The sequence below is a fragment of the Rosa rugosa genome, chromosome 1 (assembly GCF_958449725.1).
Source record: "Rosa rugosa chromosome 1, drRosRugo1.1, whole genome shotgun sequence".
In the NCBI taxonomy this organism is placed as follows: domain Eukaryota; kingdom Viridiplantae; phylum Streptophyta; class Magnoliopsida; order Rosales; family Rosaceae; genus Rosa; species Rosa rugosa.
Genome location: NC_084820.1, coordinates 9,908,583 through 9,934,984, shown reverse-complemented (window position 1 = coordinate 9,934,984; position 26,402 = coordinate 9,908,583). Strand labels below are relative to the sequence as shown.

The window sequence follows — 26,402 nt, the reverse complement described above, 5'->3', positions numbered from 1 at the left end:
GAAAGAGAGTTGAAATCTTTCTGAACATTTATATACAAAGAATCCAAATTGCCAAGCTCCCCATTAACTCTTACATTTCTAAAATTTGAAAGAAATGATCACAACAACAAATTTGGGAACTCAAATAAAATCAAACCAACAATCAGATTCAAACAGAGCCCATTCCATTTTCTTCTCTTCTTCTGTCTTCAATTTGCCAGCAACCAAAGCTAACAAGAAAATCATTAAAAAAAACCCAATAAAAACCAAATTGAACAAAAACCCAGATCACATAAATCCCAGAAAAATTCATCAACGGCGAGGTCTTGCCGGAGAACGAGGTCTGGCGGACACTCAATCTTCTCGATTTTGTTCGTGGTGCTGAAGCCTTTATTGCTTTGAAATAGCAGAGTCAATCAAACCAAGTATTGAACCCAGAACACAACACTCAAAACAGAAACCCAAAACCATGAAGGACATGGAGAAAAGCTTGGATCCTCAGGTATGGCACGCCTGCGCCGGCGGCATGGTCCAAATGCCTCCGATGAACTCCAAAGTCTTCTACTTTCCTCAAGGCCACATCGAGCATGCCCAAACCCACGCCGATTTCCTCTCCTCCTCCGTCAGAATCCCACCTCTCATTCTCTGCCACGTCGCCGGAATCAGATACATAGCCGACCCCGAAACCGACGAGGTCTTCACCAGAATCCGGCTGGTCCCTTCATAAAGCAATGAGCTTTTTGCTCAGGACCGCATCGGCTGTCAAATCATCAACACCACGAACAAAATCGGATCAACACCAAATATGTTGGGCGAAATTGAAAAATGAAAGTGAAAAGTAAAATGCAAAAGAAGAGAGAGAAAGAGAGAGAGAGAGAGTTAAACCAGATTCTGATGAAGTCGATCTGGTTGAGATTCTTGCAGTTCATCTTGGCATGCATGGCGACGGCCATCCTTGAATACAAAAAACAGAGAATGAGTTAACTCAGAACAGAGAATCTATGAAGAAATAATTGAAACAAAGAGAGCATTGCATTTTCGAAGAGTTTCGAGCCCAATTATGCTGAAACAGAGATAAGAGGAAGATATGAGCTCCAAGCCGAGTTCTTCTGGAGCTGGGAGAGAGGCAGGGGCAATTCTAGAATTTTTCCTGATAGGTGGGGCCCACGTGATCTGACATGGCATGCCTTGTCAGCGAGTTAACGATTCCAATTGACGGATTATTGACGGAAGGTCCTATTAGATGAGATTTGATAATGCAGGGGGTTTTTGATGAAATTGAAAGTCGAGGGACTGAATCGATGTTGCGCTCAAACCACAGGGTACTAAATAGTATTTAGCCCTCTTTTGAATTATCATCCTAGGGAGCTTCTATTCATACCTCTAAAATTAGTATTTGTATCTCTCTTTTTCCAAATTATAGTTGACTTTGTCAACTCATGCCAAATTACCAATAAGGACATACAAGAGGGAAAAAAAATAAAACTGAAATTAGGAGAGAATTGAGTCGTGCTTTCATTGATAATAGGGGCCTCTTTATATAGAGGATTACAAGCATAGAGATAGAGTTGTACATGGAAACATAATAGTACATTGATTGGATATCTCCTAAGATTCTCCGAGAATATCTCTAATATAAACCATATTTCAACTAGAGCAAGTAATCTTGAGTTTGGGCCAGACACATATTCTGAATTTACTTGAACACTCCCCCTTGTGTCGCCCAAACGTGGTGCTTCTCTCGTTGCCTCATTAAAAACCTTGCCGAGTAACAAAAACCCTGTGGGACAAAAATAACCTCGGTCGAAGGGGAAAAAGAGCACAACACACCCTTCACGTTTCGAGACCATACATGTAGACATCTCCCCCTGATGTCTGCATCTCCCCCTGATGACAACGATCATGGGAGTTCGGATAACTTCCGCAAACAATGCTACCAACATGTTTCTCGAAAATGGAATTTAGGCAATAACTTAGAGAGCAAGTCTACCACACTGTCCTCAGATTGAACATAGTTCACTTTGATCTTGAGGAGAGTTTGTTGTTGCTGATTATGCTTGGTGTTGTTGCTTTTGATGTAGCATTTGCTTCTTTTGTTCAAAGCAAGCAGCATTATCTTAAATGCTCGTAGGCTTATCTGTGGTAGGCTTCAAACCACAATTGTTCGAACATACGTAATTATGGATCCAATCCATATACATTCACGAACCACTTCATGAAGAGCAATGATCTTTGCATTGTTCGAAGATATAGCGACTAGAGTCTGTTCTATAGACCTCCAAGATATCATGGTCTTTACCCATGGTGAACACTTAACCAGTTTGGGAATGACCTTTGTTTTGGGATGGGGATAGTGGACGCAGGCTAGTGTTGGCGGCGTTCCCGGTGTGTGATGGGTCCGAATCCATCATCTCTTTGTAGGGATAGAACAAGCTCATATCAATCGTACATCTCAAGTACCAAAAGATATCTTTTACACCAATCCAATGGCGTTGCGTTGGCGCAGAGCTATATCAAGCTAACAAGTTTATGGCAAATGAGATGTCTGGTCTTGTGCATTGAGCTAAGTACAATAATGCGCCTATTGTACTCAAGTAAGGCACTTCTGCCTCTAGCACATCTTCATTATCATCATTCGGACGAAGAGGATCATTTTGAGGATCAAGACTACGGACGATCATGGGGGTGCTTGGAGGCTTGACCTTGTCAAAATGCCTAAGCATCTATCAACACGGTGCTCAAGTTCCAAACCGAGGCATAACCGTGTTCTCCCAAAATCCTTCATCTCAAACTCGGATTTCAAGTGTTCAGCGGTTTCCCTCAACTCTTTAAGGGCTTCTAATGAAGATCATGTCCAACATGAACCGCGATAGAATCCGAAACTTGTTATGGAAACACGCGGGCATATCCCTTCCCAATCAAGTAGTCACTTTAGTGAGCGTTTCAACCTTATTGTAAACGCGCTCCGTGGTCTAGAGCCACTTGACTTAGGCAAATGAAGTTCACCATGAACCTTCATGTATATTCCGTATCTAGATCCCCATAGAGATACGTAGTGACCACATTTGTAAGCTGCATAATCAGTTATTCGGAAACTGCCAAATTGACAGGGTAGTGGAGTGCAATGACATCCATTACGAGAGAATATGTCTCATCGTAGTCGATTCCAAGGCGTTTTGTGAGAAGCCTTGCTCCATAAGGCGAGATTGTCATTTATTTTTCTCATCACGCTTTCTAACGAAGACCCATTAGTCAATAGGTTTTATGTTAGGAGGTGTTGGCATCACTAGCTCGAGAACCTTCCTCTTCGTTAGAGAATTCATCTTAACCTGGATCGCATCTTTCCATTTAGGCCAAATTTCACTACGTTGGTATTCATTCATCAACGGAGCGTGGTTCGATATCATCTGACTCAACAAACTCATGCGCAACTACATCATCAATTATGATGGAGTTTCTATCACACGTTTCATGTACACTAGTGTAAGTTTCATAGAGCTCTATATTCTCAGGAATAGGTTCTAACGTTGAGGCGTCCCCCAACGATAACCATAAACTGGAAGATTCTCATGAGACGGATTTTGAGTCTTGATGATTAAAGGATTGGGTTGTGCCAAAGCATCCTTCGAACCCACGGGCCTCCCACGCATCCTAGCTGGGGCCATGGCCTGTAACGCCAGAGTGCCACTCTCTTTGGCGTTGGCGCCATGCCTATCTCCGTGTAAGGTGGCGCTACGTCCTCTCGTAGGGACGTCCATCCTTGCAGGCATGTTTGCAGCATATTTGTGTGATCTCGTCACTTTAATGGGGATCAAGATGAGACATAGTGGGGACAAACCACGACAATTCCTGTCGTTCATGCTTAACATTTGTGTTCTTATCTCCTCCTAACGACGAGAAGATTGTCTCATTAAAGTGACACCCGCAAATCTAGCGGTAAGGAGATCGCCTACCAAGGGCATGGAAGTGGCGGACGATTGTTGGAGTCTCAAATCTAACGTAGTTGCCCATTCATCAGTTCCCCCCCCCCCCGATTTTTTGGGTTTGCTGTCGTTGCATGGTTTTTGGGAAACCCAAAAAATCACAACTCTCTCTGTTGGAGTATTGGTACTATAGAGTCCGAACTCCTAACATTGATGACTGGGTACTTGAGTGATGCAACTGCTGCTGTGGATGCCTTATCAGTTTGGTATGTGATTAATTTCTAAGTGCAAGTCAATCTGAAACTTCTGCAGTCTTTCCTCTACCGCATTTGGTAATTGGGTTTAATTCTTGCAGCATGACTATTAATGGTTGGGAACTCGATCATGATTCCTTTAGCCTTCTTTACTGGGACAGGGTAAAGTTTCTTTTATCTCTACCTCTTTTGGCTCATTCTCAATTTCTCATTTATAAAAAAGTGGACAATTTGGCTGCAAGTAATACATTTTAAAATGGGGATCCCTATATAGACCTCAGACAAATCTCAGTAGCGAAATGAAGCTTCTACTACGTCATACATGCAAATAGAACTTTGCCAAAAGTACTAATTTACACATTAAAGGGTTGTCTGGTGTCTATGCATTTTAATTAGTACTCGGAAATTGGAAGTATAGAATATCTCTTGCAATTGATTGTGTTACATTCTTTCTGGAATTTTAACATAGTTCGCTTAATACTGTTCAGCGTGGATTGATCGATGTTGAGATTTGGCATTTAAAAATCAGTGAAAGGCTCTGACATCAATTAGTATGGATTCAAGTATACTAGAAATTTCTCTCGGGCAAGTTCTTCTTATGTTTCTGTTTCAATTCGGGAGAAAGAAGTGTTGCTATATACTGCGTAATGTCATTCCGTGACACACAGTTTCAGAAACAGAGTCTATGAATTAATTTAAAGAATTGCATATACGGTGTTGAGCTGTACTACTTTTCAGTTGAATGCAAAACAAACACAATTCTGCTCCTATCAAATTAAGACATACTACTCATTTCTTCATGCTATTCATATATATGCATGATATTAGCTCAATACTTGGGTAAAGATCATATGCTTCCTATTGTCTCTAGATCTTTTGAAGCTGCTGGTGCTTTTGAGGACTTTGTAGAGAGTAATTATGGGGAAGTTGATTGTATCCATCCACTCTGTGAACCAGCTCTACTTTACAGTCCTACACATGGTTGATCCCTTATTCTATGTCTGGAAGATATCAAGTAACATAAAACACTTCCTAATTACAATTGTTCTAGGGGACTGAAAAATGCTCTATAATAAAAGACTAATTTTTAGATTTTTATTCCAAGCCTTACACTGGTGATATCAAGTCCAGTGACCGTAAAAAAAAATTGGCCTAAACAATATTGACAATATACAAACATCTTCTCCACCTCAAGCAACACTTCTTTTTCATTTCATTCATAATAATGAACCCCGCAGCAATGCGCGCGCAATCTTGCTAGTGAAACCATATACTTTCATTTCTGTAATAGAAGAAAAAACAAAAAAAACATACAGTCGTTGGTCTATAGCTAATAGCATATGTACAACCCGGCGTTGACATCAGTTTTGTATACCAAAAATTTGAAGTCAATTTCCAGTTTTCTGTGTATTTTACCCGGAACAAATGCCTATGATTATGAATACATACGATACAGGGTCCATAAAACCTCGGCACCCATAAAGAATAATTAAACAGTGGCAAAAATTGCAGAAAGAACCATGAGGAGTGCACAAGTAAAAGAGTTCAATTTCGGTGAATCACTTGGTGATGAGGCTGATGGTATCTTAGAAGTGGTGTTAACTGTCGCTTCTGGATAGACCGTGGGGGATGCGGCTGGAGATTTGGATGGACTGATAGGAAGAGTTGAGGTTTCCTCATCATGGTAACCTGATAGAAGGAAAACATCCCAATAATGAGTAATGATACCAGAAAAAATATTTTAAGGAATGGAAGTAAGACTTACAATCAGACTCTGTCCAACCCATAACCATCTTCTTGCGATCAAAAATTATACGGTAACCAGTCATGAAGTTTTCTGCATGAAGATCAGTAAATCCACATTGTACACTACAATTGTTGAAAACATGAACAAATATATTTGACTGTCTGTGATGATTATAAGGCGGTACAAATCAACCCCGGTACATATCTGTGAAACCTGGTTATAAGGGTGTTGGATTGTCATCAAGCAGTTTCTTAATCAAGGTTATTGTTTCTCAGAATTACATATGTTCATCAGTACCATCTGGGATACAGAAAAGGATCATTCTTGAACTTGTCCCCTTCTACTAGAAGTTAATTAGGTTTCCTATAATCGAATTCAAATAATTATCACATGATGTTCATAAAACCAGAAACATCATGTAGTTAATCAATCAAAAAAGAATTCGCAGAGGCTGCAGCAAACTATAATATCTCGGTAGTATAATTAAAGGAGCATTAATGGTATAGAAAGTAATCATTCCAGAATGACAGCAGAGCATGAAAAATGAATTGTGAGATCAGCGGTGTGTAGAGAGAGATACTCACGCCCAATTATATTTACATCTTCACTTTTGACAACACCTAGACAATAGAACAGTATATTTCCTTCCTGGGGATCAGAATAGTAAAGTTTAGCATGATATGATGCATAAGCAGGATTTGGAAATGCTAAAAGTAGAGAAAATTACCCCATCAAGAAGAACTACATGTGGATGAATAGCATTATATTGCTTTCCGCCTTTCATTGTCAAATTCAACGTTTGATTTGGTCTGCACATAAAGTTAAGTTAGTGCCTGGAGTTTTTGAAAGATAAAAATTGCAAACAAAGATTGTCTTCCTATAGAATCACCTGACTGTATAACAATATTCAAAAGGGAGATCAGAATCTGTAAACCGCTTATCTTTAATGGCACTGTTGAACTGAAAAAAACAATAACATTACTTAGATGATCAGCATACTCATATGATAAACCAGAAACTCAAGATTATATTTATGAAACACAGAATTAAACTACTTACACTCTTAGAAATCTGGGTGTAAGCTGGATCATTTAGGTACGTAAATGAGGTACCAGAGTCCCAAATTGCATAGAATTCAAGATCAACAACACTTTTTCCAACGGCTATTTGAGTAACCGTAATGTTGTAAGTTGGACTGGTACAAGTTCAAGAGCAGAAGGTTAGTAAAACTTTGATGATATTAAAGACAAAAAAAGTTTAATTCCAAAGTACGTACACTTGTCATCTGCATATGCACATTTAAGTTAAACTCTTACTATATATCTCTGACATAGAATGGTGTTTCTGGTTGGTCTACACTTCCATTATCACCAAATCTGATCCTACCAGTTCCGTTAATTCCAAAACACATGGAAAAAGAATTTGAAGCAAGCCCCTGTTTTGCTAACATGCTAGGAATGGATACATCATCCATACCAAGCCCTAATAGACCATTGGGAGCTGCCCCACTTAAAAATACACCAGTCTGAATCCTACCACACCTGCAACAGAGTAGAGCATCAACATCAAAAGTGCCCTAAACCAGTTAAAACCGAAATGTCTAGGAATATATATATACTCAGTAGCAACACTGCATGCTCGATTACAGAAAGTTAGGAAATGAGAGAATTACTTACCCAAAAGCTATTGGTGCCTCTACACCTTTTAGTTTAGCATCATCAGTAATCAAGTGCAAAACGTCCTCTACTACGATTCCGGAAGATGAAGTGTTATCAGAAAGATAGGTAATATTGTAACGACAATCACGACTTGGTGAAGAGCACTGCTGCTGTTTTTCACAATATGTGCTGTTGCAAGGAACCTTTTTGCTTGTTGTTGATTTATTCGGGCTGTAAATGTTAAAATCCAACTGTAGATGATTGTCAAAGACATAAATACCATCAAAACTTGTTTCCTACTGATCCCCTCAAAGATCAAATGCACTGATTCACCAACCATGTTAATCCATCCTGATGGTGTATTTTTCTCCGGCTCTCAGAAAATTTTGATGAACAACACATGTGATTCATTCAACACGGATAAACTACTACGCTACTTGGATAGATCTTTTGCTTTTAATTTCAAACTTACTCTACTACAAAATTTCAGAAAATAGGTTATGACAGATTTCTTTTCCAAGTCAGATCATACCATTTGTGTGTGAACAAAAGCAAACACAACCCATAAAAGGTAATAAATTCCAGTTTGAGTTAAGCAATATTACCTCTCCATCTGATGTATTAAACCCTTTCACACAACTGATACAATCACACGGCAACCACAATAAATCACTGCCAGTATCCAAAGCCACAAGATACCAAGTACTTGGAGTCCCAACAGAAACATTCGCATAATGCAAGCTGAAATTTCAGTCCAAAACCGAAACAAGAGATTGATCTTTATAAATTTCGAACACAACAAAGTGCACATAGAGTCATCAAAAAAGTTGGTGAAAGGCTCATACAATCCAAAAGCGGGAATCCGGTAAGTCTCGTTGCTGTAGGCGAAAGTTAGCGGCGTCTTCGTTTGGCCGAGGTGGCGGCCCCGGATCAACCGGTCACGGTGGGTTATAGCAGCGTAATATTCAGGACTCCCCTTTTGTGGGAGCTCATCGTAGCCGAGAATTCCGGTGACGGGATCCGAGAACCGGTGGTGGAAATCAAACCCGAAAGTCCCAAACCCGTTACAGCTCCGACAAGACAAACCCAATACGAAAACCACTAACAGAGGCAAGAGAGTAGAGTTGCTACTAGAAGCTCTGCCAGTCCAGGCGGCCATGGCTTCAGAGAAAGTGTCTGGAATGGATTGGAAGCATGACTTTGAAACTTAGCTCTTGTTGTATGTACATGTGTGAAGGGATTGACTCCAGGGATTTCAGGATAGGGCGGCACTACAGAGATATATGGTTGCGATTTGTGAACGTCTACCCGCGTGAAGTGGGTCCTGCAGTTTCATGCATAGTTTTTTTTTTTGGTCAAATACTGGTCAGTAGTTTCAAATATTGGAAAAGCTTTGTTCTGCAAAAAAAAAAAAAAAGGAAAAAATATTGGAAATGTTTAAGTTTACCCGCTGGGTTATTGTGTCAGGGTTACCAGGTCACTGGGTCATACCATTGTGGCTGAAAAATATAGCCCATCTAATAACAAGTTTATATCTTTAGTTGATTTCATTAGTGTTCTACACCTGGCTAGTACTTTTATCTTAATACTATTATATATTAGATAAATAAAATAAAACAGATATTTATCTCAAAATTCTTAAGTCAAGATACAGAAAAGCAGTCATTCTTTTGAGCAACAAAGAAGATGAATGATACAAAATAAATTCGTAGTACCATATTAACATGACTAACCGCATACAATTGAGATGAGATGGCCCAACACTTGACCCACTACAGTTTGTCTTGAAGTGGTGAGGTCTGACCTAAGTAAATTAGAGATGGGCCCAAAAACAAAACCCAAAGTTTGGCCCTAATTTCATAGGCACATTTATCTTAGGGATAGCTTTGGGGAGAAACTTAAGGAGTTTATGGGGAATTACACCAATGACACCTGTTTGAGCCCAAAAAGTATTCTTGGCAAAGCCCAGGAAGAATGAGCACCATAAGCCGATTCAAGCGGCCCAACCCGAAGGTCCAACTTCCAGTCCCATGAAAAGCCATTCGGATAATCCCGCGAAGAGCCCATGAGCAGGATATCACGTTGAGGTAATCATGATATTCCTTAGCCACATGAAGACCAGAGAGTTTGGTAGGCTCGGCGCGCGGCGAAATAAAGGAACCAAGCACGTGAAGGGATCTAGACACTTTCGCAGAAGAACAGGAATATAGCATCATGACTATACTAGTGCGCCAGTAATGGGACGCGCTCGCGGGGATAGGTTTAAATATCATATCCCAAATGGCCCGCATCCAATAGGAAGTCAGCTTTACTCCTATTAGGCTATTATAAGTATATCCAGGATCAATTAACAATTAACAGTGGAATCTGTCAGCTTTACTACAGGTCAGACGCGTACGGTCCAGAATAGAGTATTCTACACTTGTCTGAGGACCAATAACTCACAGAGTAGCCTATATATGGAGGCTACGACGAAGAACACAAGGAGCCAATTCATCAACTAATCTCTACGATTATCCAAGCCTCTTCGGAGCAAACAACCCTTTTTCTCCTCTTACAGGTGATCACACTCCAGTCCCAGACTCCTCGGGAGCCGACTGTAGTACCGCGACCACAACGGTTACGGAACCAGCCAAGCAAGGGTAACGCCCTCACAAACCAGCCACGCTAGAGTCACGCTTTCGCACGTTCTCCCTACTTCCCGGTGATTTCGCTCTGCTCAGTCTACAATATTGAGTATCGATTGTGTGACAAGAAGAAACTACTGCAAAGTCCTCACCACGAGGCACAAAAGATCCCGCGACGATGTTGGTGCTCTCCTCGTCTGCAATTGCTTGAAGAAGTCAGGTCAAGGGACACCCCCGACGACCGCACCCGACGGTGCTGGCACGCCCGCAAAAGAAAAGAGATTGTCGACCAGACATGACGAAACTGGAGCCGAACAACTCCCTTAAGTGATATTTGTTTCTTGGGATTGTCATATGTACATACATGTACATTTGCAAGCATAATTACCTATAATGGGCTACGCTCATTGTACCGCCAGAAGTACTAATTCCCGCCAAGGGAATAACATGCAGATACACAGCCAGGCGGGCAACAGCCTGAGCCTCGGATCACCCCCAGATCGCCGCCGACGCGCCGCCACACGCCACGCCAAGATAACATCAGAAGCTCCCCGAGCTGGGGACTGAAGCACATCAATCCCACATCGAAAACGAAGAGAAGATCAACCTCCTCCTCACCTATAAAAGGTTCTCTCCTCTCTTCTCATTAATTACGCATTTAATATTTACCTACTGTTACTTTGTCAACATAAATACATTGACTAACTTAGGCATCGGAGAGTCGAAGACCGCCCAGCGCGGTCTCCCTCTGACGCCCTCTGTATTTTACTTGACAGGTAGCGGAAGCTTTGAGAACGTCACAAGTATTGATCCGCCCACCGGATCAGCGTTAACAAAGGTTCAGCTACCGCTGAACTTTTAGACATTAACATCATACCCCGCCTTAATTTCTATAATTGTCCTGGACTCCTCAAGCTGGGCTTTTTACTATGTCCTGACTTATGTTTGGTGCTGGAATGACTAATAACTACTGACACAAATACCCGGACTCCATCAACACCACAGACCTGCAACACCATTAACATCATCAACAATTTCTCTCAAACTTCTCAGATCAAAGCCATACCCAATTTCTCTACATGTCAAGCCAAGGTGCCCACAGTTCTTCTTAGACAAATTCTACTTCCAGAATCGAAATCCTTCACTCAAATCCAAAATTATGCAATTCCAATCAATACCCATCTAAGTAAACAACAAAACATCCAATAACCAATTCCCAAAATACGATCTTTCATTGATTCATTACATTTGCAGTTTGGTTTCTTCTCAGCTTTCAACTTGCAAAAATTTTCAAGGAAGTTCGTCGGACATGGTTGGAGGAGGTGAAATAAAAGCTTTCAAGGGAGTTCATCGGGCATGGTTTGAGGAGGTGAAAATGATAAGAGAGTGCGTCGATCACTGAAGCAAAGAGTAGAGAGAATGAGGGCTTCAGGCTTCCACGATCCCCTGGTGTTTGGGGTGTCTATGGAAGAAGGTGTTAGAGAGAATTTGGGACTCTAAAGTCTCATTTAAAACAGTCTTGCTTGTTGCCAAACATGAGATTAGTGTAACACAAGCTGATAAGGATGTCCAATCCCATCAAATCCCACGTAAAAAACACCCCCTTATGGGATAAAATCTATTCTCTTTGGGTTTTTGGACTACTTGTTGGGATTGATTTTCAATTTTATTTGGGTGGTTGTACATTGGTTGTAGGTTCTCATGTGTTGAGGCTAGCCCATCATCACCTCAATAATTTCCTTCAAGCTCAAACGTTGTTCAGCAAAAGCCTGAACAGAATACTTTTGAATTAGTCTTTTGCCAGCTACGACTTAGGGAGGTAGTATTCTTTTTGTTTAAGTATTGTATTCTGAAACCATTTGGGATCTATGGATGAAATGAATATGTTTTGAGTTATCTGCAATTTTTCTTTTCTTTCTGCATTTTACTTTTCTTTCTGCTTTGAGTCCCATCATCTGGTATCCAAAGCCATGACCCTGTGCATCCTGCAAGACACCATTCCTTCTATTCCTTTTTCCTCTGCCCTCGTCAACCCACCACCACCATCTTCATTAGATCAGCCTTCTTCTTCCAAGTATGCACACTACCTAAATGCTCAGTTTCCAAAACACAATCGAATTCCTTTATATCCAAAACAAAGAACTTCATACTTCCATCAAAAACTTTCAAAACCATGTATCAACACAGTTTGCAGCCCTCCAAAGCACAGTTCTTGCTTCGCTGGTCCAATGACAACAACAAACAGCTAGTGCTGCTTCTGGCTCTCCCCATATCACTTTTGGCTCTCTGAATTCATCACCCCCATCACCACCACTCCATGGTCCAGCTTGGGTCTGTCTACTCTTCTCCTACCACCAATAAACACTTTACCATCACCATCTCAAGCAACTCCACCACAAATTCACTCCTCCTTTCCACACCCACAAACTATTATGCCCACCCATTCTTCTACTCTCCACACCCATGAATAACACCTTCTGGCCACAATCACACCACTTTGCTAGCAAGCTCCGCCATCTACTCTACCATAACTTTAGTCCACACATCGGTTCTCTCTAAGCCGCATAATTTCACATCCCAACCTTTTCCGCAATATAGATTTCCCACACCTAACTACCAACACATTGATTATTGTACCTTTAAACCTCCAAAGATTGACTTACCTCGTTTCAATGGCGATGATGTCGTCGACTAGTTAGCTATGGCAGAGCAATACTTATGGGCTAACTATATCCCATTACATGAACGCATAGCCACAATTTCTTCACACTTCGCTCCCGATGCCTCAGTGTTGATGAACACGTTCGAGCAGCGTTACCCATTCACAATTTGGGATCAGTTCATAGTCGTCTTCCTTGAGCAGTTTGGTTTCGGTAGCAGTCTCAATTTTAAGGCTCAATTAGCCCATCTACAACAGGTCACATCAATGGACGATTTCATAATAGAGTTAAAAAAATTGTTATGTCGAGCTCCAGAGTGGTCAAATGAACAACTCTTACTGAGTTTCTTGGATGGCTTAAAGCCGGAGATCCATTATGACGTAATGGCTATGGAGCCGCGCTCCTTATCACATGCCCACCACCTTATACGGCGATATGAGGCAAAGGTCAAAGATATTTTGGCTACTGTAAACCGGCATAGGTGTTAACAAAAGACTCACCAGAATTTTATGATACTGCAGCGGCCTTAGTTCAACCGCAAATTGAGTCGGAAGACATTATCCCCCCCTCCAAGCAATCACCAACTAAACTATTGGGGAGGTGATGCGTATAGAAGGATCCATCCTCGAAACTCCAATACGAGTTATCATTGATTGTGGCTTAGCATCCAATTTCCTGAATCCTATAGTTGTCAACTAGGTCTCTCAATTTATTAGGATTCTAGGCTTCAGTTTATATCTACTTCAGGCCATGATCTCCAACAACTGGAAAAGTGCACGACGTGAAAGTCAAAATTTAGTCGTACCAGTTTACCAGAGATTTCTTATTGCTTCTAGTAGCTAGTTGTGACCTGGTGTTAGAGGCGAAACGGTTGGATGGTTTGGGTTTCATCGGCTGACACTTAGTCGAAAAGTCATTATCTTTATCACTAATGGCAATCTGCATACATTGAGAGGGAAAACTCAGACACCATACTTAAGTAATCAAGACTTATTGGCTCTCCTCCCAGCTGATCATTTGGACTCGGTTACACATTTGATAGAGCATCCCACAGTAAGACCCAATCAACCATTATCTCCCTGTGTCAACTGTCTAGACACTTTTGGACCGCTTTCAAGACTTGTTTCAACCTCCAGTGGGCCTCCCACCTGCTAGAAACACGTATCACTTAATTACACTCATCCCTAATGCATGCCCAATCAACGTTAGACATTATCGGTACGCCCATTCACAAAAAACCTAAGTTATTGATATGCTTACTAATGGGTTAAATAGATCAAGTTCCAACGCATACTCTTCCCCGGTTCTATTAGTCAAAAAGAAAGAAAGCTCTTGGAGATTTTGCATTGACTATCGCAACCTCAATATAGTTACCGTTAAGGATCGGTTCCTTATTCCCGTCGCGGACGAGTTCTAGATGAGTTATATGGGGCAAAAAAAAAATTCAAAACTCGACCTCCAATCGAGCTATCACCAAGTCCGAATGAAAGAGGAAGACATTCACAAAATGGCCTTTAGAACACATGAGGGGTTATTACGAATTCGTAGTGGTGTCATTTGGCCTCACAAACGCACCTTCAACATTCCAATCATTGATGAATCAAATGTTCAAGTCTATGCTCCGTAAGTTCGTACATGTGTTTTTTTATGACATTTTAATTTATAGTAAGGACTTACAATCACGTCACATATCTTGAGGTGGTTTTTGAGTTGCTTAAGGCTAACAACTTAAAAGTGAAGTTGTCAAAGTGTTCTTCAACAGGGGTATTAGTGGATCCGCAATAGGGGTATTAGTGGATCCTTCAAAAGTCCAAGCAGTGCAAGAATGGCCCAAAAACAATGGTCATTCAATGTCCAAGCAGTACAAGCCAGGAAAAGTCAATATAGTTCCAGATGTTTTATCCAAACGCCATGAAACAATGGTCATTCAATTTTCGATAGCATTCAAGTAATTTATCGAGCCTGTCTAGCAGATCTTGAGGCTCAAACCATCCACACTGCAATATCGATCAAATGGCACTCCAACTAAGAAAGGTTTTGCATTGGTCAACAGTAGATTAATGTACAAAGATAGGATCTTTGCACCTGCTACCATAAATTGGAGAGCCAAGATTCTTCATGAATTCCATTCTTCATTCCAGGCAGGTCACTCAAAATCCTTTGCACTTTAATCAGGCTATTCCGCAATTATGCTTGGCCAGGAACTCGCCGTGATGTCAAGACCTTTGTGGTAGCATATGATCAGTGTCAAAGACACAACTACGAGTCTATCCATTCTCCAGGCTTATTGCAACCCTTGCTAATTCCAGAATATGTATATGTATTGCAATGGATTTTGTTGATGGTTTACCCGTTTCTGCTGGATGCAATGCTATTATGGTGTGGGTGTGAACCTATTGTCCAAATATGCTCACTTTATAGTCATCACTCGTCCTTACACTGCTTCTCATATTGCTGACATTTTTATGAAAGAGATTTTTCGCCTCCATGGTATGCCTCGTTCTATTGTCAGTGACAGAGATCCCATATTCATAAGTCACTCTGGACAACCTTCTTCAAATTACAGGGTACCCAGCTATGCAAAAGCTCAGCATATCATCCTGAGTCTGATGGCCAATCAAAGGTAGTGAACCGTTCGTTGGAACATTAGGGCAACTCCAACCATGGGATTCATTTGGGGGTGCTATTCTCATTTTAGCACCCCCTTGTTGCACTATTCATATAGGACTGAATTCTCATCTCCAACCATGGGGGGTGCTATTTTCACTATTCTTGATTAAAATATAATATGAGTATAATTTTGATGAATATTATATTAAAAATATGTTAATTTAATTAAATAAGGTAAAAAAAATAATTTAACATTTTATCATAATATTTAAAAATTATGATAATTTATTTAATGAATTTAAAAAAAGTTTTAAAATTTTTTTTTGTGTCGGCATATACGACAAAAGTGTCGGCACATACGACAAAAGTGTCGGCACATAATGAATAACTTCTTCATTGTGCCTCCAAGAATCCCCTCTTGGAGCCATTTTTTCCAAGACAAAATAAAAAAGGAAGATATATTTAAGAACAAGAAGATGGGTTAATGAATGGAAAATTGTGAAGGAGATGGAGGATATTTGGTGTGAGGAAATAGAAAATAATGGGTAGGTATTTATAGAATTTCCTACAATTCACTGTTCCAACGGGTAGATTTTTTTCCCTTAATTTTCTGGTAATTCTTTTATTTTTTTTTGAAACAGAAAGGATATAATAACCCTTCAATTAATAAGAGCCGTAGATGAGTTTTTTTCCCTCAAATCTGAGCCATCAGATCGAAAATAGATCCGTTCAGTAAAAAAAAAAAAAAAAAAATTAATGCAACATCGGACCGTCCATTTTCAAAATGGAGCGATCTCAGCCGTGCATTTCGTGACCGTTGCTTGTCCCAACGGTCGGCAGCAGACAAACTGAGCCCCGCGGGGCCCACTGGAGCAGACCACCAGCAGCTGCCTTTTCTCTCTCCAGCGCAAGTAGGCGCGTCTTCCTCCTCCCATGTTCTCCCTGCTGCGCGTGCTGCCCACAAAACTCATCCAGCGCGTCACTCCACACCCAGCCCAATAAAATCAGAAAGCGTGGTCCCGGGCCACTGTTCTCAGTCCTGGATCTGGAATTGTCTCAAATATGAGACTACAAATGAGACTTGGACTCAAATTTATAGGACCGGATCCACCAAAAATACATGGTTGGAGAAGAAAAAGTCTTATAATTGGCAAAATTTTGGTTTGGCACCCCATGGTTGGAGTTGCCCTTACTTGCGCTGCTTTGTCTTTGACAAGCCCTCTTCTTGGAGCTCCTTACTACATTGGGTTGAATGGTGGCATAATACGACTTATCATTCGACCATTAAGATGTCGCCATTCCAGGCTTTACATGGTCGTCCTCTACCTTCGCTGCCATCATACTTGTCGGGGTCAACTAAAGTTCATGCAATAGATACTCCTTGCAAAAGTCATTGATCAAAAAACCGCACACAAACTCTCCCCTCGCTATTACGACCCCTTCCAAGTAGCTGCCAGAGTTGGAAAAGTGGCCTACATATTGAGACTTCCAGCTAGCTCAAAGATTCACCCAACTTTCCATGTTTCCTTACTTAAGAAATGCATTGGCGACTCAAATCCAGTTTCAACTTACTACCTCAGTTTGACAGTCATGGTGAAATTCAGTGGCAGCCTCTCAAGGTTCTTAATATGTGAGTCACCAGGAAGAAGCCTAAGTAGAATACTAGCCCATCATCACCTCAACAATTTCCTTCAAGCCCAAACATTGTTTAGCAGAAGCCCAAGTAGAATACTTTTGAATTAGTCTTTTGCCAGCTGTGACTTAGGGAGATATTTTCTTTTTGTTTAAGAACTGTATTCTGAAACCATTTGGGATTTGTGGATGGAATGAATATGTTTTGAGTTTTCTGCAATTTTTCTTTTCTTTCTGCATTTTACTTTTCTCTCTGCTTTGAGTCCCATCACTCTGTATGTTGAAAATGATACCCAAGTTAGAAAAAGAAATCAAGTCATCTACTTTTATTTCTGTAATAGTAAAAAAAAAAAAAAATTGTCATTGTTCATAGCGAATAGCATATGTACAACCCCGCCTTGACATCAGTTTTGTATACCAAAAATTGGAAGTCAATTTCCAGTTTTCTGTGTAATTTACCTGGAACAAATGTCTATGATTATGAATACATATGATACAGGGTTGAGATAACCTCTGGCACCCAGAAAGAATAATTAAACAATGGCAAAAATTGCAGAAAGAACCATGATGAGTGCACAAGTAAAAGAGCTCAATTTGGGTGAATCACTTGGTGATGAGTCTGATGGTATCTCAGAAGTAGGGTTAACTGTGGCTTCTGGATTGACCGTGGGGGATGCGGCTGGAGATTTGGATGAGGGAGATTTGGATGGACTGATGGGAAGAGTTGAGGTTTCCTCATCGTTGTAACCTGAAAGAAGGAAAACATCTCAATAATGACACAGAGAAAGTATTTTGCGGAGATGTTTATGTAAAGGATGGAAGTAAAGACTTACAATCTGACTCTGTCCAACCCATTACCATCTTCTCGCGATCAAAGATTATACGGTAACCGGTCATGAAGTTTTCTGCATGAAGATCAGTAAATTTTCATTGTAAGCTACAATTGATGAAAACATGAACAAATGCATTTGACTGTCTGTGATGATTATAAGGCAGTACAAATCAACCCTGGTACATGTCTGTGAAACCTGGTCATTAGGGTGTTGGATTGTCATCAAGCAGTTTCTTAAAAGATTTGTTGTTTTTCAGAATTACATCTGTTGAATATGATTTGGGATACAGAAAAAAGGATCCTTCTTGAACTAGTTCCCTGCTACTAGAAGTTGATAAGGTTTTCTAGGAGACTAGAATCAATTATTACATGATCTTCATAGTTACCATAAACACTATGCAGTCAATCAATCAACAAAGAACTCACAGAGGCCGCAACAAACTACAATATCTCAGTAGTATAATTAAAGGAGCATTATTGGTATAAAAAATAAAACATCCAGAATGACAGCAGAGCATGGAAAAAGAATTGTGAGATCAGCATAGTGTGTAGAAAGAGATACTCACGTCCAATGATATTTACATCTTCACTTTTGACAACACCCAGACAATATAACAGTATATTTCCTTCCTGAGGATCAGAATAGTAAAGTTTAGCATGATATGATGCATAAGCAGGATTTGGAAATGCTAAAAGTAGAGGACAATTACCCCATCAGAAAGAACTACAAGTGGATCGATAACATTATAATGCTTTCCGCCTTTCAATGTCAAATTCACCGTTTGATTTGGACTGCACATAAAGTCAAGTAAGGTGCCTGGAGGTTTTGAAAGATAAAAATTGCAAACAAAGATTGTCTTCCGATAGAATTACCTGACTGTATAACAATATTCAAAAGGGAGATCAGAATTATCGGTAGCCCGCTTATCTTCGATGGCGCTGTTGAACTGAAAAAAGACAAAACATTACTTAGATGATAAAAATACTGATATGATAGACCAGAAACTCAAGATTATATTTATGAAACACAGAATTATACTACTTACACTCTTGGAAATCTGGGTGTAAGCTGGATCATTTAGGTACGTAAATGAGGTACCAGAATCCCAAATTGCATAGAAATCAAGATCAGCAACACTTTTTCCAATGGCTATTTGAGTAACAGTAATGTTGTAAGTTGGACTGGTACAAGTTCAAGAGCAAAAGGTTAGTAAAACTTTGATGATATTAAAGTAGGGTTGTCACTAGGTCGGTTCGAATCGGTTATAGGTATTACCAACTTCAAAACCAAAGCTTTCGGTTTCAAAATTGAGCTACTAATTACCAACCAAAATTTTCGATTTATAATCATATCTACCAAATTCGGTATTGCGGTTTTCGGTATTACCAACTTTAGAACAACTAATTCTTTATAATATAAATTAGAATGAACAAAATTAGGTTTTTTAATTTTATAACCGTAAACTTTGTATTCATCTACTAATCATAGCTTTCTTTTGTATATATGACATCAAATTTTAATTATTTTCAATAAAACTAGGTTATTTAACCATCTTGGACTAGGTTACTCAAAATAATGTACTATTAATTATGTAGTATATTGAGTAATGTTCATACTATTATGAAACTTTTATGTTTATTTCTTAATATACATGTATGTGTACTGAAAAACATAGTATATAAAGCTAATATTTAGATAATCGGTAGATTCGGTATTTACCAAAACAAAACCAACTTTTTCGGTAATTTTCGATTTCGGTTTTATCAGTCTCGGTTACCAAAAAGTCAGTTTACCAAACCTAAAATATCGGTTGGTATTCGATAGGTTTGGTAATTACCAAACCAAGTGACAGCCCTATATTAAAGTAAAAAAAAAAAAAAAAAAAAAGGTTTAATTCCAAAGTTTGTACACTTGTCATCTGCATATGCACATTTAAGTTAACCACTTACTATTTATCTCCGACATAGAATGGTGTTTCTGGTTGGTCTACACTTCCATTATCACCAAATCTGATTCTCCCACTTCCATCAATTCCAAAACACATGGAAAAAGAATCTGAAGCAAGCCCCTGTTTTGCTAACATGCTAGGAATGGATACACCATCCATACCAAGCCCTAATAGACCATTGGGAGCTGCCCCACTTAAAAATATACCAGTCTGATACCTACCACACCTGCAATAGAGTAGAGCATCAACATTAAAAGTTCCCTAAACCAGTTAAAACTGAAATGTCTAGGAATATATATACTCAGTAGCAACACTGCATGCTCGATTACAAAAAGTTAGGGAAGAAATGAGAGAATTACTTACCCAAAGGCTATCGGCGCCTCGACACCTTTTAGTTTAGCATCATCAGTAGTCAAGTGCAAAACGTCCTCTACTACGATTCCAGAAGATGAAGTGTTAGCAGAAAGATAGTTGATACTGTAAAGACAATCACTACTTGGTGTAGAGCACCGCTGTTGTTGTTCGCAATATGTGCTGTTGCAAGGAACCTTTTTGCTTGTTGTTGATTTATTAGGGCTGTAGATGTCAAAATCCACCACCTATAAAGACATAAATACCATCAGAACTTGTTTCCTACTGATAACCTCGAAGATCAAATACCCCGAGCCACAAACAATGTTAATCCATCCTGATGGTGTATTTTTTTCCAGGGACTCAGAAAACTTTGATGAACAAGACAACCACAAAACCTGAAGCTTTCTGAGAGAACAATGTAATTTTGCTACCCTTTTAAAGTTTGAGTACATTTATGATGACATTCCTAGCTTTATGATCTAGAAGCTCACAATCTGAAGCATGCCAGTAGTTGATTCATTCAACACGGATAAACTACTACGCTACTAGGATAAATCTAAAGCTTTTCAAACTTACTCTACTACAAAATTTCACAAAACAAGTTATGACATATTTCATTTCCTAGTCAGATCATACCATTTGCGTATGAACAAAAGCAAACATAAACCAGAAAAGGTAATAAATTCAGAAAACTCAGTTTGAGTAAAGCAATATTACCTCTCCATCGGATGTATTAACTCCCTTCACACAACTGATACAATCACACGGCAACCACAATAAATCACTGCCAGTATCCAAAGCCACAAGATACGAAGTCCTTGGAGTCCCAACAGAAACATTCGCATAATGCAAGCTGGAATTTCAGACCAAAACCGAAACAAAAGATTTAATCTTTATAAATTTCGAACACAACAAAGTGCACAGAAAGTCATCAAAAAAGGTGGTGAAAGGCTCATACTGTCCAAAAGCGCCAATCCGGTAAGTATCGTTGCCGTAAACGAAAGTAAGCGGCGTCGTCGTTTCACCGAGGTGGCGGCCCCGGATCAACCGGTCCCGGTGAGTCATGGTAGCGTAATATTCAGGGCTACCCTTTTGCGGGAGCTCATCGTAGCCGAGAATTCCGGTGACGGGATCCGACAACCGGTGGTAGAAATCAAACTCGAACGCCCCGAACCCGTTACAGCTCCGACAAGCCAAACCCAATACGAAAACCAGTAACAGAGGCAAGAGAGTAGAGTTGATACTAGAAGCTCTGCAAGTCCAGTCGGCCATGGCTTGAGAGAAAGTGTCTGGTTAATTTGGATTGGAAGCACGACTTTGAAACGTGGGTGTTGTTTTATACACATGTGTGAAGGGATTGACTCCAGGGATTACAGGATTGGGCGGCACTACGCGTATTGAATCCAATGTCGCCGTTGAGAGAGAGAGAGAGAGACAGAGATGGTTGTTAAAGTTTGGTCACTGTTTAGACGAACTCTCGCGGGTGAAAGTGGGTCCCCTGGTTTTCATGTATTCTACATTTCTACTCGTACAGTTGGTTTTTGGCAAAAGCTTTGCGGAATGTTTCTTTATTGGGAGAAGTTTTCGGCCGTAAGTCCATTTTGGCATATGACCTGGTTCGACGAATCAATCAGACGTTAACATTTGGTTTTCTCCTTATTTGAAAAATGACCATTTCGGTCCTCCTTGAATGTTGATGAGCAAAAGCCTTGAATGGTCTTTTTCACAATTTAGGTTTCTAGTGAAAGCCACGTGTCAAATTATCATTGGGTCGTCAAATCATCTGACAAGGGAGGCACCTAATATTTTCTCCTTTATTAATGGAACCAGTTGGGAAAAAAAAGAAAAGAAAGTGCTTCTTCCTGAAAGAAAAGTGTCGGTAATTTCGGATCATTATATTACAATAATATTCACGTAATCTGTAAATATCGTTTTTAATAAGGATGATTTTTAATCGGGATGAAGTAGCAAGTCGCCTCAATTATATTATCGAGTTAGTAACACTTATTTAGTTAGTATTGAGAGAGGTCCACGAGGGTATCCCAATAAAATCATACTAATCTCTCACTGTAAAGACATGAATCAGAAGACTCCTTAAACCTAGTGGCCACAAACTTGTGGAACTTGGGACTCAAACAATAAACATGGAGATTTCATTCTAGGCCACTCGAACAACCTTACCACACCCAGTGGTTTAGTCAGGGTGATTTGTAGTCCTAATATTGTAGATGAAAAATACCGCTTGACTAATAACAAGTTCTTATCTTTAGTTGATTTGATTCGTGTTCTCCACTTGGCTATTAGATAAACAAAATAAAACGGAGATTTGTCCCAAAACTTTTGAGTTAAGATACAGAAAAACAGTCATTTTTTCACCAACCAAAAAAAAGATAAATAGTACAAAATTAAATTCGTAGTATAAAGTTAACATGACTAACCACACATATACATATAGACAGGTGAGTCAAAATTGGTTAGAATAAGAGGCTCATAAAGGTGATTTTCCATACTCAGCTCCGCAATTGAAGTTAGCTTAACGTGATGTAAAATAGTAGGTATAAGAATTAAATTAGTGGATGTGAAAGAAATTAAGAAGGCGTGAGTGAGAAGGGGACTTTGGAGGTGTTTGTTTGGTAAAGACGTTGACAAAGAAGTCTATCATTGAACGTTGAAGCGTGGAATGAGTACAAACCACATGCCGCAATCAAAGCCACTTGTCCAGAATCAAGCGGTGGTTAGTGAAAATCATAATTTAAGCCTCTACCTTAACTCCTACTTCAATTCTTTGTCTAGAAGAAAACTCAATACATATTTCAATAAAAAATGGTGCGCCTGTCTATCGCCACCCTATTGTTTTTTAATTTTACGCTACAGAGAGTTTTATTAGAAGCGAAACATTGTATTTTTCTTTTCTAATAAAGGAGATTCTATTTCTACCTCGCACACAAAAAATACACCCTCTACAACCTAAAAACATTTCTAACTCTTTTTTTCCAATTTATAAAAAACGCAATTTTCAATTTTAGAACCTATAACATGTAATTATGCTACGTTGTAATTGCGTTACATATCTAGTTATTTTTCCGTTATGTCACCGCTATGTCAGAGCAAATAGAGTCGCCAGTAGAGCGCTATTTGCTAGTTGGTGCCTAGTTAAATACATTTATTTGGTACAGACACATGATAGTATTTCAGGACGTTCTCTAGATGTTTATTGTAATAAGAGGTTTAAGCTTAATGTCCCTCCTTGTATTCAACAGTTTCATTAATTAAGGATTGAGGGCAGCCGTACTAGTCATTTATTCAACAAAAAAAAAGAAGTAATTTTTCAATTTTAGAACCTATAACATAGCCAATATACTAATAAGCATGGCTGGAGGAACTATACATTTATCATTCTTTTGCTGCATCTTCAACCCTCAATCTAGATTTGCTTAAGAGTTGGGTGCCCAAGAGATTTTTCATCGTAATTTTCTTTTTCTTTTAAAATAAATTATACATCTATCATCGACATTTTCAATCTCCAAAAAAACGAGTTACATTGACTTTGAAAAATTCATTGATAAGTTTCTTTATACCATGATCATCCACCACCCTTTAATTATCACTAACTATCTAGTCTACGTACAAATATATATATATATATATATATATATATAGGATTTTTCTCAGGTGCGGACGTCCGTACCGAAATTTCGGTACGGATTTCCAGTTTTCACCCACTTTCCGATCACATATTTTGATCTTAACCGTTCAGTTTTTAGGTCCTAATATATAGATCATCTCTGAAAAATTTCAGCCAATTTGGTGATCGTTAAGGCATCCAAAACTGCAATTTACACGAACGAACTGAATCTGTCGAACCGGAACCGTTCGTGTACATTGTTGTAATTTGCAGTTTTGGATGCCTTAACGATCACCAAATTGGCTGAAATTGTGCAGAGGTGATCTATACATTAAGACCTAAAAACTGAACGGTTAAGATATGAAAATGTGATCGGACAGTTAGGGAAAATATTTTCTCTTAAAATAACAATAACGCATTGAATAATATTTTCCATCATGTATTACTATAAATAATGTTTTAGAAGATAACAATAGCAAGTCATCAAAAACATATAACAATAGATGTGACAAAATATATTTTGCATCGTTGTCATGGACAAGGTGTTAGGTAACAAAATGTGTTTCTCAATTTTCTTCAAGTAGGCAATTGAGTATCATACTTGACATTTGACACCATTCAAAGTCAATAATAGAGAAGTAGGAAAAGCATCCTAGACTTGGTGCCCCAGAATGCCCAATAACAGACAACAACAACAAAAAGCAAAAAACTTTAAATTTCAGATTAAAGCTTTATTCTTTTCCTTTCTTATTTTTTGCCAAAGAAAAGCAATTTTGCTTTTTAGACCATTCACCATCTTCTTTTAAAAAGGAAATTTCAGTTTCACCTCTCTTTATTGACGCCTCAACCAAAACCCTATAAAATATTAAAAGATAAGAAAATGAAAAAGTTTAATGGCTTTTTCTTTTTTTCCCTAAAGAAATATCAGAAGGAGACCTCTGACTCATTCTGGTTTGGAACGTATGATGGATTAGAATTCCATTTACTCTTCTGTGACCAAGTCATACTCAAACACATAATTATCAAAGTGCGTGATCAATTCATTTAGTTGTCCTCTTCTTATAAATACCAAGTTGAAGCTTCGGTGACTTTGGCCTGGCAATGCCTGCTTATTTTAAACGCACAAGCATGCACGAAGAAGAAGAAGATTCCCGGAACAGCTCAAGTACTTGGTCTGGTACTAACAGTGCATTGATGGTGGAGTTAAAAAAAAATAAGAGCACTAGAGAGATCAAGTCCTAGTGCATAATGAACTAAACAAAATACATAAGACTTGTAGACCAATTGCGGGTAGGTCATTTCATCCATCAGTGTGAAAGGGACGTCTGATACACCTATTGTATGCATCATACAAGAATTTCTGCTTCAGGTCGACCCTGTAAACTACATTTGCTGTTACACATACTAGCGCCCGACACCATTAACGTTCAACACTTTGGTATGAGGATGAGATATAAATGCCTAATGCGTACTCAACACTGATTTCAGACAATACAGTAAAGATAAGAGTATCATTTGGAGATTCAGAGGTGACCAAAAACATGTAGTATGCCTGTATGTATTACAAGATCTAGCGCTGAGGGGAGGTAACTCAAATCCCCCTTCTGTGTAAACTTTTTACAACTATAATGCCTATGCTAGTGTTGGGATCCCTCCTTAATTGGAGGAGATAAAGAAAGTGGAAGACAAGGCATGCAGGAGACATGCAGGAGACAAGGGAAAAGAAGAAAAGGAAAAAGCATGCAAGGGAAAAGAAGAAAAGGAAAAAGCATGCAAGGGAAAAGAAGAAAAGGAGAAAGCATGCAACCGGCTTTGAAGAGAGAGCTGGAGAGAGAGTGTGATTCCTTTTTTTCCCTTTTCTTATTAAAGGAACTGAAGAGAGAGAGAGCTGCAGAGCTTTGCTTTCTTTGTATATAATCCCCACATCGGCAACAAACAAAGGGAGAGAGGGCAGAGAGCCCAAACTCCAGAGAGAGAGATCAGTAGCAACTCCAAGGGTCTTCGAGATGTAGAAGATAGGGGGAGTGTGTTCAAGGGCGTGTATAGCTCTTGGGGTAGAGTAATCTTCTAGGATTGAGAGAGGGTGTACAAGGGGTATCCGATTGGATACAAGGCTCGGGTTGGGTATAAACACGAGTGCTCAAGTTGTGTATAAATTTGAGCGGTGTAATCTTGTACTTGTGTAATTCTCTCATTAGTGAAGATGAAAACTCTCTGAGGACGTAGGCAAGGAAATTGGCCGAACCTCGTTAAATCTTGTTGTCTTATTGGTTTGCTTATTTCTTCTTTCCATCTCTACTAGTAGTACTTGCGTGACGGGGGGGATTAATTTCCCAACAAGTGGTATCAGAGCCGATGGTTTGGCTGGGACAAGTCATGCATCCATGGTGTAGTCAGGCAAATGGTCAAGGTGGCAGCCCGAAGGTGCAATAGGTGGAGTCAGCTCGGAAAAGTTCTTAGCAAGAAAAGCGGGTCGGAGACTCAAAGAAATCCTCATCGATGGTGTATCGATAGGTGGAGTGATTCGCGAGCTAAGGGGAGCAAGGTGGACT

At 39.4% G+C, this 26,402-nt stretch overlaps 2 protein-coding genes and 1 long non-coding RNA gene across 3 annotated transcripts; 1 reads left to right on the top strand and 2 right to left on the bottom strand.

The window, feature by feature from the left end:
- Positions 1 to 4,075: 4,075 nt before the first annotated feature.
- On the top strand, positions 4,076 to 5,347 carry LOC133716042 (uncharacterized). Its single transcript, XR_009849322.1, has 3 exons — positions 4,076 to 4,168; positions 4,258 to 4,318; positions 5,028 to 5,347. It is a non-coding gene; the product is annotated as an uncharacterized LOC133716042 (long non-coding RNA).
- A 150-nt stretch (positions 5,348 to 5,497) lies between these two features.
- Positions 5,498 to 8,845, bottom strand: LOC133716035 (aspartyl protease family protein 1-like). Its single transcript, XM_062142774.1, has 10 exons — positions 8,407 to 8,845; positions 8,167 to 8,302; positions 7,580 to 7,812; positions 7,220 to 7,444; positions 6,963 to 7,098; positions 6,793 to 6,863; positions 6,631 to 6,712; positions 6,488 to 6,551; positions 5,922 to 5,993; positions 5,498 to 5,845 (listed from the first exon to the last, which is right to left on the bottom strand). The coding sequence occupies exons 1-10, from the start codon at positions 8,718 to 8,720 to the stop codon at positions 5,646 to 5,648; spliced, it is 1,533 nt and encodes a 510-aa protein (XP_061998758.1). The 5' UTR covers positions 8,721 to 8,845; the 3' UTR covers positions 5,498 to 5,645.
- An 8,547-nt stretch (positions 8,846 to 17,392) lies between these two features.
- On the bottom strand, positions 17,393 to 21,699 carry LOC133716027 (aspartyl protease family protein 1-like). Its single transcript, XM_062142762.1, has 10 exons — positions 21,184 to 21,699; positions 20,943 to 21,078; positions 20,235 to 20,470; positions 19,873 to 20,097; positions 18,969 to 19,104; positions 18,796 to 18,869; positions 18,633 to 18,714; positions 18,489 to 18,552; positions 17,924 to 17,995; positions 17,393 to 17,838 (listed from the first exon to the last, which is right to left on the bottom strand). Exons 1-10 carry the CDS (start codon positions 21,495 to 21,497, stop codon positions 17,624 to 17,626), a joined length of 1,554 nt encoding a protein of 517 aa, XP_061998746.1. The 5' UTR covers positions 21,498 to 21,699; the 3' UTR covers positions 17,393 to 17,623.
- Between the last annotated feature and the right edge of the window lie 4,703 nt (positions 21,700 to 26,402).